Raw genomic sequence first — 14,690 nt, 5'->3', positions numbered from 1 at the left:
TCATAATTAGATATGGTTGATGTTTTGGTAGACATCAACCATAAGCCACCAATCATACTGCAACTGCATAAAGCAACCATCACAAGAAGCAGAAACTGCATCAGCTAAAAGAACAAATTGGACTTGGACATCATCAGCGAAGAATTGTTGTTCAATTGGCCACTATTATCCTTGATTCCACCAGCACAGAAAAGAATCAGCCACAGAGGGACAGTTTACCAATGTACCAGAGAGATATAAAACAGTTCTGCATTCAACATTATGAACAAAGACTAATTGTTCAATGCTAAGAGGGGCCATTGCAAGTATATATAAGTAGACACTGTTGCTCCTGTACGAATATGAAGTTGTGAATCCGCAAGGCATCTAGAGGCCATATTCACAACAAGATGAACTGTCGAAAAAACTAGAAAGGAAAAGATGAACAGGCAAAAGATTAGAGAACCTTGCAGCTTCTTGTGTGCCAGGAAGCCGAAGAACACTAGGGCAATTATATAGTAGGCACCTCCCAGATCCTTTGAGCTGAAGAAAAACGATGCCCGTAATGGAACCTGCACAACTGTTATCTCCGCAGCATTTTATGGAGAACTAAAACAGAGCATCAAAAATTAGCTCCCTCGAAGAAAACAGTGAGTCCAACGAATGTTGTATTCCAATTGCAATTTGATCAACCTTTCATGTATATGCTGAAATTATTCTGCTTCCTAAACAGAAGATAAAATGACAACATAAAAAGAGACACAGAGAGACAGAGATTATCAGAAATCTACATTTGTCATGATCGACCGGTTACCACATGCCACCAACATGTTTCAGGTAAGCAAGGAGCGCGTATATGTTTTCACACAGAAAAATAATGTACAGAAACAAAATCACTAAGTGCTACTTGAAGACACTTAATTTAACTTAGGTGCATCAACCAGGAACTGATTCGGAACTTTCGGCCCTGCTAAGAACTCCATGAGTACTAAAATGAACAACAGGCATGGATCTCTGAGTAAAATCAAGTAACACCTTACGCTGGTTCTCATTTGTGTGAGGAAGACTCGCATGTAACAATTCAATGGGCATCTCCCTGCTTATAGCTCTTGTGGCCTCGGATCCAGTAATTGCAGTACTTGGTGCTTGCATTAGCAACGTCTGCATTGTACTGTCATATTTACTCAGACAGTACTTAGTAAGAAGCCCAAAGAAAGCATCAAATGATGCCTGCCATAGAGTTCGGCTGGACACACTGTAGTTGCTTGCAGCATAAGGGTCTGTTAGAAGATCTGTTGCTCGATCAAGCACAGACTTCACAATTATGCTGGCTCCATCGCCAGCTGAACTTCCAACAGGGCGAAGGGGTGGTTGCTCAGATGAACATACCACTGCAGCCAGGCAAGCACTGAGTGCGCTTAATTCCATATTGCATACGCATAAAGACACAGACTTGGCCAGATTGATGGTTGTTTCTGCTGCAATGGAATCTGAAGGTAGTCCGCCGAATAAAAACCTAAGGTGGCGGAAAACAGCCATGCAGATTACTCGAGTAACATGATTTCCAGGGATCAGAAGGTGAAGATAGCGATGTACGAGCTTACGGCCCTTGGGAAGAGAAATAATGCGTAGGAAAACAAGGTCATCATTTGGGGCAAAACCTACTGAATGATCAGCTGTACCAGGGCCAAGGGGATCGACAAGCTGCAGTAATGCAGCAATCACTTCAACAAGAACTTGTCTTCTCCGCTTCAGATGCAACCCACGGTCTTGTGGTTGGTTAACCTGTAACACCCGATCAATATCATCTATATCTAGAAGAAGACTATTACAATCTTCAATTGTGATTCTAGCAGCCAACATAGGCTCTTGTTCAAGAGGCTTCATAGAATGATCATCACCTGATGCGGATGGCATATTAACCTCAAGGAGAGGATGAAGCCTAGGTATTGAAGATAATTGAACCCTCCCAAGTGCATCAACCTGACAATTTGCATGTGATTCATTATTAGCACGTGATCGTGATGGAGGATCCTTTATCACTGTCGGACAAAAGTTATGATTCAGTCTTGAACTAGCTGACTTTTTTGCAAGACAAGCTTGATGATAGTAGTCATCTATGTAAGGATCAGTGATATGAGTTGCCGCATGCTGCATCCGCAAAATGCTTTCTATCTCTTCAGCTGACATGTACTTTGATCTAAGTTGAAAGCCACTGTTGCTCTTCAGGATGCCAGTTTCAGAAGCCCGTTGAGATAGCCGCATATTATGTCTTCCCCTATGAGATGTTTTAGATCGATGGTCTCTTGAACTAGACATACCAGTAGCTGCCTCAAACTTGTTTATTTTTCGTAGGGGCTGGTTATGAAGGTTCAAATTATTAGGCTGCAAGTGTGAGAAATGGGTGAGAGACTGCTGGACCAGCTGTAATCTCTGCTGTTGCTGCTGTGACAATAGGTGTGAAGGAAGTGAACCATTTGGTAGTAGTAGCTGTTTCTGCAACAAGTTAGGCAACATGCTGGAATGTTCCCGTGAAAACAGGCTTGTCTGATTCAGCCAATAGTTCACTGGAATGCAGGTTGATGAAATACCATGAGGTGTAAACTGTGCATTTGCACCGTAGTGAAGCCCATGTGGTAATCCTTCCAACTGATGCTGAGAACTAGAGTATGGAAAAGGAATAGGTATTTGCAATGCAGCAGTGACAGATGGCAAACTCAAATGACGTGTGAGGTTTAATGAAGGATGGCATTGTCCACCAGGTGGAGGGTAGGAGGTAAAAGATGACTTGGGCCCATGGATCAGTTCACTGGAGTGTTGTTGCTGCTGTTGTTCAGGATATGAGGATGTTCTGTATAATGGATTTAGTTCATTGAGCTGAGACCAAGTGGCATCTGGTTGTGACCACCACCTTTTGCCTTCCTCGGCATCTTCAGCATCAAATATTTCTTGATCAATCCAGCTTGGAAAGTCAGCCTCCTGTGTCCATTCTGCAGCAGAAGAACCTGAGAACATGATATAATAAAATTTTCATATTAGTTTAAGTTGAAAAAAAAAATAAAAAGTTTTTTTGTCAACATAAGATGTTAATGGTCAACAAGGAATGAATAAAATGTCCGTTTTCAGCAAATAAGGCCCTACCTCACATAAATATCAGATCACATTCAGGAAGTCATAAGGTCCCAATATTAGAAGATAATATATTAAAATGTAAAATTTAAATATGAATTGATGGCAAGGCCAAGAATCAGTTCCCACTATAATCTTGTGATCAGTTTTAAGAACTAGAACAATCTACTCATAGAGGAATCTTTAAAGCAATAACAGGAAGAAGGCCTTACGATGATTGCTGCTAACTAGCTCACACAATGGCAGTCCAAGAACATCAACATATCAAATTACTGATTCAGGCAAATGGATGGAACTAATTTAGAATGCATGAAAAAGTAAGATAACTAGTGGATCACATAAAGAAGACTAAAGATATTCATTAAAATCCACATATGTATCTCAACAAGGCAGCCAAAACATACATGTATGCACAAATACATGTAAACTTAATTGCAAGAAAAAAAGAACAGAAACCGTCTTGGTGTTGATGCATAATTAATATGTTACTCTTAACAATTGTACAGCAGCAGTAATTACATAACTCAAGTTTGCTGCAGCAATAACCAATGCTGCTCTACGATAGGCCAAGGTGTAAACTAAAGCTAGTCCACAAAGTAAAGATCAAGCTCTAGGCAGAGTACTCCAGCTAAGTAACAGATTGATTGTCGGATGTGGCCAACTTTTAGATTCTCACAAACGAAAACAAGACAAGCATTTTAAGTCAGCTTCCTTTAATTAATATGTTACTCTTAACAATTGTACAGCAGCAGTAATTACATAACTCAAGTTTGCTGCAGCAATAACCAATGCTGCTCTACGATAGGCCAAGGTGTAAACTAAAGCTAGTCCACAAAGTAAAGATCAAGCTCTAGGCAGAGTACTCCAGCTAAGTAACAGATTGATTGTAGGATGTGGCCAACTTTTAGATTCTCACAAACGAAAACAAGACAAGCATTTTAAGTCAGCTTCCTTTGCTTGTTTACTTTAAGTTGTCTCTGTGCTAGAAAGAACTCTCTCATGACATGGGTTGACCACAGACATGTGCTAGAGAGAGTAAAGGAATTCTCATATATAAGGTACATAATAGTCCAAGAAAGTCTAGTTTGGGATTTCATCTCTTTACTCCTATGTGAGTCCCAACATTGCCAATGCTGGTCCCAAACCCAAATGAAAAAGATGGAGGGTTACGTTAGATAACTGACAATTAGCGTAAGACTATGTCAGATCTCATGAACATGGATCTTAATTGATTTCAATATAGAGCTAGGTCATTACCCGGAAGTGACGCGAGGCACCTTCACCACCTAGGTGTCCCGAATTACAAACGGTGGGTTAGGAGATCGCCCGTAAGTGGCCCATTACATCAATTCCTGGATGCGGTGCCAGGTAGGCAAGAGTTCTCTCATTGTTTTTTATCAATGGGAGTAAAGAAGTTAATTCAAGAACAAAGAGTTATGTTAGAAACTTAGAATATAGAAACACTTTAAGGAAAAGGACTAGATTTGGTAGACACTATGATCAGAAAAAAATAAACATTATGTGTTTACAAGAGAGTAGGGGGGTTAGAGAAAAAATCTAAAGATATTAACAATACTGGATTTAAAATTTAGTATACTGAAAAAAAATTAAACACAAAAATGGTGTAGGAGTTGTTGTTGATAAGGATCTTAAGAACAATGTTTTAGAGTAAAAAGATTTAAAATTTGTGAAAGAAAAAGATATTTTGAATGTCATTAGTGCTTATGCCCTTCAAGTTGGATTGGATGATCAAACCAAAAGAGGATTTTGAGAAAGCTTAGATGATATTATTCAAGGAATGCCTATAACCAAAAAACTTATAATTGAAGGAGATTTAAATAGTCATGCAAAGAAAACAAATGGTGAATATAAAGAGGTGCATGGGGGCTTTGGTTCTAGGTAGAGAAATAAAGATGGTAGTATGATTTTAGATTTTGCAACTTTGTATGATCTTATAATTGTAGATGCTCACTTTACGAAGAGAGATGAACATTTAATTACTTATAAGAATGATTACAACTATAGTCAAATAGATTTCTTTCTCACTAGAAAGATAGATAAAGTTATTTGTAAGAATTATAAAGTTATACTTGACGAAAGTTTAACGAATCAACATAGGTTGATGGTATTAGATATTTAATTACTTATAAGAGTGATTACAATTGTGGTCAAATAGACTTTTTTCTCACTAGAAAGGTAAATAAAATTGTTTATAAGAATTGTAAAGTTATATTTGATGAAAGTTTAACGAATCAACATAGGTTGATGGTATTAGATATTTACTATAGTAAATGGAATAAGAAAAAGATAGAAGAAAAAATTACTAGGACTAGATGGTGAAATTTTAAAGATGATAATGCAAGCACTTTTAAAAATAAGATGGAAAGGAATGTGACTTTGAACATAGATTAGGATAATATTAATATTATTTAAACTAGGATTAGAAACTCAACAAAGGAGATTCTTGGTGAAACTAAAGGTAAAGGTGTTAACCTTAAGAGGAAGTTGGTGGTGGTGCAAAGAAGTTCAAAAAATAATTTTTACTAAAAGATCATATTTTAAAGAATAATAAAATTATAAAAATGAGAAAAAAAATAAAAGATATTAAGAACTAAAAAAAACGATCAATATGATAAGATATAAAGCTTATAATAATTTTTATAATAAATTAGGTATTAAAGATGGTAAAAAAGATTATATATCGAATTTCTAAAGTTAAGGAAAGAAAGTGTAAGAATTTAGGTAATATTAGATGCATTAAAGATGAAGATCAAAAAATACTTGTTGATGATAATGAGATTAAGAAAAATGATAATATTATTTTATAAATTATTTAATGAATATTCCACAGAGGACTCAGATTTAACGATAAATAATAGTTATAGATTTAATAATCATAGATTTATCCGTAAAATTAGAGCTAATGAAGTAAAAGACGCATTAAAGAAGATGAAAAAAGCTAATAGTATGGGGTCTAGTAGTATCCCTGTTGAGGTCTAAAAAAGTTTAAGGGACAAGAAAGTAGTTTGATTAACTAGCTTATTTAATAAAATCATGAGATTCAGAAGGATGCCTAATGAACGGAGAAAGAGTTTTTTAGTGTCAATTTTTTTTACAAAAAGGGTGACATATAAAATTGTTCAAATTAGAGGAATCAAAATCATGAGTCATGCTATGAAACTTTGGGAAAGAATTGCCGAAAGTAGGATAAGACTTGAAACAAATATATCTAAAAATTAATTTGGTTTTATGCTTAGAAGACCAACCATAAAAGCTATTTATTTATTAAGACAATTAATAAAAAAGTATAGAGAAAAAAAGAAAGATTTGCATATAATTTTTTATTAACTTAGAGAAAGCCTACGATAGGGTTCTTAGAGATTTATGATGGGTTTTAAAAAAGAAAGGTGTATCCACTAATTATATTAATGTTATTAAAGATATGTATGATAATATAGCTACTAGTGTTAGAATATAGGAAGTGTGTTTGGTGAGTTTCCTATTAGCATAAGATTACACCAAAAATCCATATTAAGTCCCTATCAGTTCACATTGATAGAGATTTAATATTGAGATAAATGTGTGAAGTTACTAAGAAACATTGAAAAAGAAATATTTTTAATCATGAACAACTAGGTTTCACCTTAATAAAGGACAAAATGAGAGAAGATCATTTAAGATGGTATAGGTATATGCTGAAGAGGCCTCCAAATGCGGTAGTCAAAAAAGATGAAATAATTAATGTTAATGGTACGAGAAAGGATAGAGGAAGACCTAAAAAGACCTTAATAGAAACTATAAATAAATATTTAAGTACTCTGAATGTAACTAAACATATGATTTTTTATACATCTTAATGGTGACAAAAGATCCATGTAGCCGACCCAAAATAGTTCGCTTACGGCTTTGTTGTTGTTGTTGTTGTTGTTACTCTTATGGAGTCCCCATCCGTCACTAGGTATGTCCAATGACAATCTCTTTCTTTCTTCACCAAACTCCGTTAGCTTTTGTTGTTAACATGTCACCAAATTTACATGACACTAGAGTCAAATTATGAGAACTTACTATGACATCATTGTTTTGCAGAAGCTACGTTTCAGTGTGGCAAATACCAGGTTAGACAATTGGCACACTAAAATAGTTAATTGACCACATTCTTTGGTGAAAAGGAATAGATTAAATGTACATTATGGGTAGTTAATAAGCTGCTCAAACGAATCTAACATACTTGAGTAAGAGAAGGCCAAGAGGACTCGAGCACTCTAAATATTGCCTTCTCTTGGCTCTTCCTTTGACTATAATACCACAACAAGTCCCATAGCTTAGATCAAGCTAACTTCCAATTTGAATCCACAGCTTAGTTAGATCAAGCTAAGTTCCAACTGAATCAATGAGGAATTTAGCTTTACTTATTAGATCTAAGTCATACAGTTTGGTAGGATGTTTGCAATAATCCTACGGGGTGCAATCAGCTCGAACTCAAATTCAAGCCTAATTTTTTTATAACTCTATTCTCTTTTCACAAGATCACCTAACTATTGATGAGTCTGAAATAATGATAATGATTCCACATCTCACTGGTCAAATTGATGATCAACAATAAGCCAACACAGCTCCATATGATTGCATCTAATTAGGATTGAGCTACTGATTAAGACATGCTTGTTCTTATAAGCAGCAACAATATGCAAGTTCATAATAGAGCAACAAAAGTACTTTTAAAATTTTATTTGCACAAGCACTATGGTGTTGTACATTAGATCATGAGGAATGACAAAATGACCAATTGATAACCTAAAAATATTTAAGGACAAGATTGCTACAATGGCACTTACTACTTTATGCCCTTTTGCTCTCCCCATTGTTCTACTTGATTCCATGACATAAAGGATGCTGTGTCTTTGATCTTAAAGATGCAGTAGCACTGAACCCTTGAGATCATGTTTATATCTCTGAAATTAGCCACCCACTTTCGCTAGGGCTTTAAAATGTGGTGGCTCCACCAATTCTAATTTTTCTCAGGTTCCTCGCCTATTTATCTTATATTGATAATTATGAAACCTAAAAGTTGTCCTTACCATAGTTTAACACTTCAAATTACACCTTGTCTCGCTCTATTACCATTGCTTGTTACCAGGAAAGCATTTTTCAAATTTACACAACAAATAAAATGCCCATATTTCAGTGTGATTATTTGTCCATTGAACACTGTAATTCCTTTGTCTCTAGGCTGTTCTAGTGAATGCCCATGTCTAAAATGTTAAGGTGTCACTGTAGGCATAAGAGGAAAAAATTTCGCAATGTAGATAGTAAAAATCTCACAACCAATGGAACTTAGAAAGCAAGATTTTTCATTGGACATAGGCGTAACATCTCTCTTTCTTCTCATTAAAGGGTCAGTGGCTATTGTAATATTTTTCTTCTAAATGACTCATTTCATCTTTTTTAGAAAAAAAACAATTAACAAAGACAAGTCATCATAAAATGTAAGGTTCCTCTAAAAGTCAATCCATAAGAAGGATACATAAAAGAACAAATAACTAAAGGATGTCATCAGCAAGATTTTGAAAACTGTGCTGAGATAGCATTGACATCTAAAGACTATATGAGTGCAACGAGTATCACTCACTTTCTCTAGAAAAAGATCCTCTATCACCAATAATACCCACGCTCCTTGGTTCACTGACAACTCTGTTCAGCTGAGAATATAAAAAGAGCTAGTCAAGCCAGACCAATAGCATGGATGAAGTCCATAAAAACGAACAATAATGATTTGTCATGGTAATATGGAAACCTAAAATCAGCAGATGTGACATTTATTAAAAAGAAATAATAACAAAAGCTTTTCATTGCCAGGATCATAATGAGTTAGTTTTTGATAGGAATAAACTGTCTGTTGAAGTCTGCATAATCCATTAGTCTCGCATCCACTCTCTTATCTGGTTTTCAACAAGTATCAATCCTTAGGAAATGCTAGACAAGTTTCATTTCCAAAGACAACTCTATCATTTTGGCAGATTCAAGTTCTCCACCCTCACCGAGACTCCTTACCAAACTTTTGCCTCTGTATCATTACAAGGTTCCAGCTGATTTCTAGCAGTATGACAGAAATCACCAGTTCAGGTTCTGCCAATCCAATGCACTACACTTTGTGTGTGTCGTTCCTTGAGTTTTCTTTGTTCCCAAATAGAATGAGAGAAACTACATCCTTGTTTATCATAATAAGTTGCAAACAGAAGTAGCTTGCTCCCGTCTTCACCATTACCAGAACAACATTAAAAAATTGTCTCCAATGATAACAGGCATGAAGGCTAATTCATATTATAACCATTTCCTCTGAATCAAACCTAGACCATTTATGATCAAGAACTAAGGACTGTGCGGTGACTTTCATGCAAAAAGAAACTTTAGCGGACTTTATCGTATAAATTCAATATCTGATACTAGATCTAGAACCGGATAAATAAGAATAAACAACAAGACATAATGTTCCAACCAATCAGGGTCAGCTACATGGAACTTTTTAGGCCATTGAGCTCTTGTAAGGAATATCTTTAGTTAAAACAAGAGTATTTAATCTTTTTATTGTTTCTGGTAAAGTTTTATGCAATTATTTTGTACTTTATTCAACAATAACTTTAGTGCTTATTGCAAAGAAAATAAGCAATACATTTAACCCAATTGTTTGAAACCTTTGCCCTTACAATATTTTTTGCACTTAATATGTGCATCGTATGTAATTGGTAAATATAAACAAGGATATTCATTTCAATCATGAGATGACAAAAGCAATTGCATCAGAGAGTAAATACTAAAATAGAAATAGCTGGAGATATACCTTCCTAAAGGTGCTCTCAAGGTCATCAATCTCAGATAAGGATGCAAAACCTTCAAACTGCAAATATGACAAAAACAATCCCAATTTTAGCTATCAGAGTTTCTAGGCTATTGTCATGATGTAAAGGTAAATCAATTATATTTTACGACAAAAAAATCAGCAGAAAACAAATTTAAAAGACAGTTGGAAAAGAATTTACACCAAAGTTATATTTAGGCAACAAGCAAAATGATAGAGCAAGCAGATACAAGGTCCTTACTTCAAGTACTAGTACACGAGTACATAATTAAAAGAAATCAATATCTCTATAATAAAAATAAGAGAAGACGAAACTAAAAGAGTGAAGATGATAGTACAACAAAAAGTTTAACTGAGAAGATTTTATATATCAGATGAACATGATTTTTTTTTTTAAAAAGGCATGGTATCTTCTTTACCCTGTATTTGGTGAACAGTGAAGCATCTAATATTTTAGATTCAGTCCACTGACAATTTCCAAACTAAATCCATATTAAAGAACTCCCTTTAACCATTAGAACATGTTCACACAGTAAGTGAATTCTCATTAATTTGCTAACCACCTCACTTAAAATATAAAAAAGACAATTATAACAATTGATACTTGTCCAGAAAGTGTAAAGATACTAACAAGAAAAACAGAAAGTTAACTACTTATTCAATAACCACTTCTGCTCCTCTTATAGAAAGTTTCAAAAAATTATGAGAACAAACTATAGCCTCTATACAATGAGTCAATGACAACAACAACAAGCCTTAATGTCCCAAGTATTTGGGGTTATATACATGTATCTTCTCCCGCTATTAAGTTGTGCAGCGCAATGTCTTTTATTGTTTTTCATAAAGTCTTCATGTGTCTCTTTCTACCCCACATGCACCATGAATCTAATTAAATCACCTCATTTATACCAGAAAATCCATAGATCAAAGGCCAATCCAGAAGATTAAACTATTAAAGATTGGCCATATCGGTGGTTGACTACGTGAGAGGTCTATGGCATCACAAGTCTACCTATAAGATGGCAGCCCATTGGATGTTGGCCTATTCATAATCAACCATGTGAGCAACCAGACCATGAGAACTCAACAACATCAAAGATTAGTATAACATTCTAGCTTGCATACCATGATGTCATTAAAAAGGGCCATTTCAATATTCAAAAGTGGTAAAGCATGAAGCAAGTTGGCTCCTATCACCCAATTCAAGGATGACAAAAATGACATCATTAATTTCTTGTAATTTTATTATGTTATTTCTTCTCCTAATCATCAGCTCTTATCTAAGTTGGTAATCCAATCTTATAGTCTTGAAATAATTTCTTTACTCGCATTAATCTTGAATAATACAATAACTCCTAAATTTGCATCACCTTTGGTTGTCGATGTGATATGTCGCTTCTAGGTGACCTCCTAATCCACCCTTTGCATTTAGGAGCACCCAGATAATATAGATGCTTTGCATCACTTCAAGAAGAAGACCTAGAACTAAAATGAAATTGTGTATGATCCATGAACATGAAATTTAATAAAGTTTTATGCAAGTTGTCACCAACAACCTTCCTTCTTTATCCAGACTTGGAATTTGCGTGGAAAAAATATATTGAACTAGTCTCAATCAAGGTATGTCTGACTATTATTTGGGTAAAAAAGAAAAGTCACCTCTTTATCACCAATAGAAGAAAACGTGTGTTTCTCATCATTAAGATCAACAAAACCATCAGTATCACCATCCTTATCTTCCAGACCCCCTAACTCAACTTCCTCCATGACATCCTTACCAAAGAATGCATATCGTGAGGCATCAAACAGAGCATTATCTGCAGAGAGCAGAAGGCCAAGTAACAAGTCTTAAGTGGCATTAATCAAATTAGATTCTTGCAAATGCATGGAAAAGACAACTAATGATAGTGACATAAACCTTCAGAAGATTAGGTAACAAGAAATGAGCAAAACAAAATGCACTGAGTTTAGTGATCAGGGACGAATTAGTTACCAGGGTCAATTTTGCAAATGGGAAGAATCGTTGACAAACCTCTGGTGTAAACTGAACTCAGGCAACAACTGATAAAGTGCATGACCAAGAATATACATATGCATGTAAAAATAAATCGACACAGGAACTTAAGCACAACGAAAGATTCATGTATCATGAAGCAGCATTCAGAATGATCCGCATAAACTAGAACAGAAGTTCAAGCACGGAATGTCACGCACACCAGCAATAAAAACGCTCTAGGAGGAGGAATTAAACAAGCTCATCGTTAATGTACACATCCGTAAGTAAGACTATTCTCACCCATGAAACATCTAAATTTCCGGTCACATGTGAAACCATTCCAAACCCTCAAGAAACAACTAAAAGAGTGTATCTTTTCCTAAACCCAGACAACAAAGCACCACCATAACAGATCGACGTCCACATAACCACAGCATACATGTGAAGGCATTCCAAACCGTCAAGAAACAGGTAAAAGATCGAACCTTTTTCAACACCCAGAGCAAATAGAAACAGCTGCCAAGTTTACCAAAAAACTGTAGCACCATCACTGATCAAGTTCAACCATAACCACAGCAGTTACACGTGAAGCGATTCCAAACCCTCAAAGAAAACAACTAGAAGATCGACTCTTCGCCTAAAACGCAACTAAACGAAACAGCTGCCAAGTTCACCAAAATTGTAGCACCATCACAGATCGAGGTTCGCCATAACCACAGCAGATACATGTGAAGCCCTTCCAAACCCTCAACAAACAACTAAAAGATCGAATCCTTTCCAAAGCCCAACCAAAAAGAAAGAGCAACCACGTTCACCAAAATCGTAGCACCATAGCAGATCGAGGACCTCCACCACACCCACACCAAAAATGAAGAAACAAAAGAACTAACCTGCGCTACCATCTCCCAATTCCCTAACACCATCGTTGGGGTAGGGGTTTCTCTCCGTGTCGATTCTGCTCATGGCGTCCTGCAGACAGAAGCTAACGCCCAAAAGACTGATCTAAGGCGGAACCGATCGAGAGAAGCATACTCGCAGCCCCCTCCTTCGAATCCGATTCCAGGTTTAGCATTCCCGGGAGCCGAGATCTGGGAGCAAAACTTGGTCGGCCGAGGGAGGAGTGGCACTTCGCCTCATAAATAAAAGCAGCGACGAATAAGAGAGCGAAGAAATAAGCATCGAAGTGTGCGTAGGAAGAGAACGCAATTAAATGGAAGAGAATAGTCGGTTCTGAAGTGGGTTGGCTTCTTTAATACTCTCTTAAATTTGCCTCTTTCTTACGTAGTAGTAGGGGCATTATGAGAATAGGAAGCAGTTCTTTCGATTTTGACTTTTATTTTGACTTTAATTCTCTTAAATGTTCTCTATCTAGATTTTGCCTAAAGCATTTTTTTTCTAATCTTAATTTTATCCTTGTATTTCAATTAATTTTTTTCTAAATTTTTAAATCAATTCATATCAAGAAACTGATTCAAGTCATTTTAAAGTGATTAAGTATATAATATATATATATATAATTCAAAGACTAACAATTAAAAACATACTAAGACTTAATATGATTATATAATGCTCGTAATAATAAAAGAATTAATTTTTTTATTATGTGAGTTATCTTAACTTACACAATCTCTCTTTATACTGAACTTCTAAAAATTTATATATTTTATTCTCTCTGTGTAAATCATATAAAGCATATTCTTTAGACTTTATAAAGAGAAACCTAAAAAATACTTAAAAGCATTCATCACTTTTTTTTTTCTTTATCAAAACCTAAAAATACACATGATATTTACAAAACAGTTAAGACTTCTTTCTTTTACAACTCATTCTGGTACTATAATTCCTATATACTCAAATTTATAGTGATAATACAAAATCATTTTGGAAGAAATATATGTGCAATTTTGTCTTCTTTTTCTTAGACTTTTTATTTTTGGCTTTTAGTTTTTTTTCCCCCTAAAGTGAACAAAGCAACTCTGTAGTGATCTAACAATATAATTGGAGGGGTATAATTATTTATATTCATCATATTTTTCTACAAGAGCAATGCTATTGACATGACTAATGGAGTCATGATAAACTAATGGATCAGTTATAGGTCTAATGTAGGAGTTCTTTCAAGGTTGGATATATGAGTGAGATTAATAGGTAATTGATTCATTATATTACTCTTTTCTATATATGTTGGATTAGGTGAGGTAGAAGATGAAACTTTTTCTTTGAATAAGAATATCATTTTGGGTTCAATGGCAATAAAGAAGTGAAGCTCTTTTTTTTACTGAAGATTAAAAAACATTCTTTATGTAGCGTTTGAGGATAGGAATGATCACTTTTGGTATGGTTGTAGCTGATGAGACATATTTTATGTAGCATTTGGTGATAGGGCTGCTAAATTGGGTTTTGTCATATTCAATCAATCTTTCAGCAAATAGATTGGTTGTGACTAAGAATTCAGAACTTGGAAAAGAAAAAAACAAAAAACAAAAGATGTTTTTTGAACTTCACAAAAAAAAGGTCAATAATTTTGGATAAATGTGTAAATGATAATTATTTATAAAGCCAAAAGGCTGATCCATTGTCAGTCTTGTCAAAACTAAAAGCAGTTAGGTATCACATTGATTGGAGAGTCCTTTTTGTCTCTAGTACTGTTTGAAACTATTAAGCAAAGTGGGGGGTGGGGGGGGGGGAATAAAAGCCAGTTCTTCACTTGTACTTTGGACATGCCACCCT

The 14,690-nt window shown here is 35.1% G+C and overlaps 1 protein-coding gene across 3 annotated transcripts; it reads right to left on the bottom strand.

The window, feature by feature from the left end:
• Positions 1–630: 630 nt before the first annotated feature.
• Positions 631–13,165, bottom strand: LOC135582739 (protein PAT1 homolog 1-like). Of its 3 annotated transcripts, none has more exons than XM_009418485.3 (5): positions 11,958–13,165; positions 11,624–11,781; positions 9,947–10,003; positions 8,738–8,807; positions 631–2,984 (listed from the first exon to the last, which is right to left on the bottom strand). In XM_009418485.3, exons 1-5 carry the CDS (start codon positions 12,112–12,114, stop codon positions 916–918), a joined length of 2,511 nt encoding a protein of 836 aa, XP_009416760.1. In that variant the 5' UTR covers positions 12,115–13,165; the 3' UTR covers positions 631–915. The 3 variants fall into 3 exon arrangements, with proteins under 3 accessions (XP_009416760.1, XP_065024979.1, XP_065024980.1); XM_065168907.1 differs by having other exon boundaries at positions 12,851–13,165; XM_065168908.1 differs by lacking the exon at positions 11,624–11,781 and having other exon boundaries at positions 12,851–13,165.
• Between the last annotated feature and the right edge of the window lie 1,525 nt (positions 13,166–14,690).

This window comes from Musa acuminata, chromosome BXJ3-9 (genome assembly GCF_036884655.1).
Source record: "Musa acuminata AAA Group cultivar baxijiao chromosome BXJ3-9, Cavendish_Baxijiao_AAA, whole genome shotgun sequence".
In the NCBI taxonomy this organism is placed as follows: Eukaryota; Viridiplantae; Streptophyta; class Magnoliopsida; order Zingiberales; family Musaceae; genus Musa; species Musa acuminata.
The sequence above is the reverse complement of the archived record's forward strand: the minus strand, read 5'-3'. Positions and strand labels throughout refer to the sequence as shown.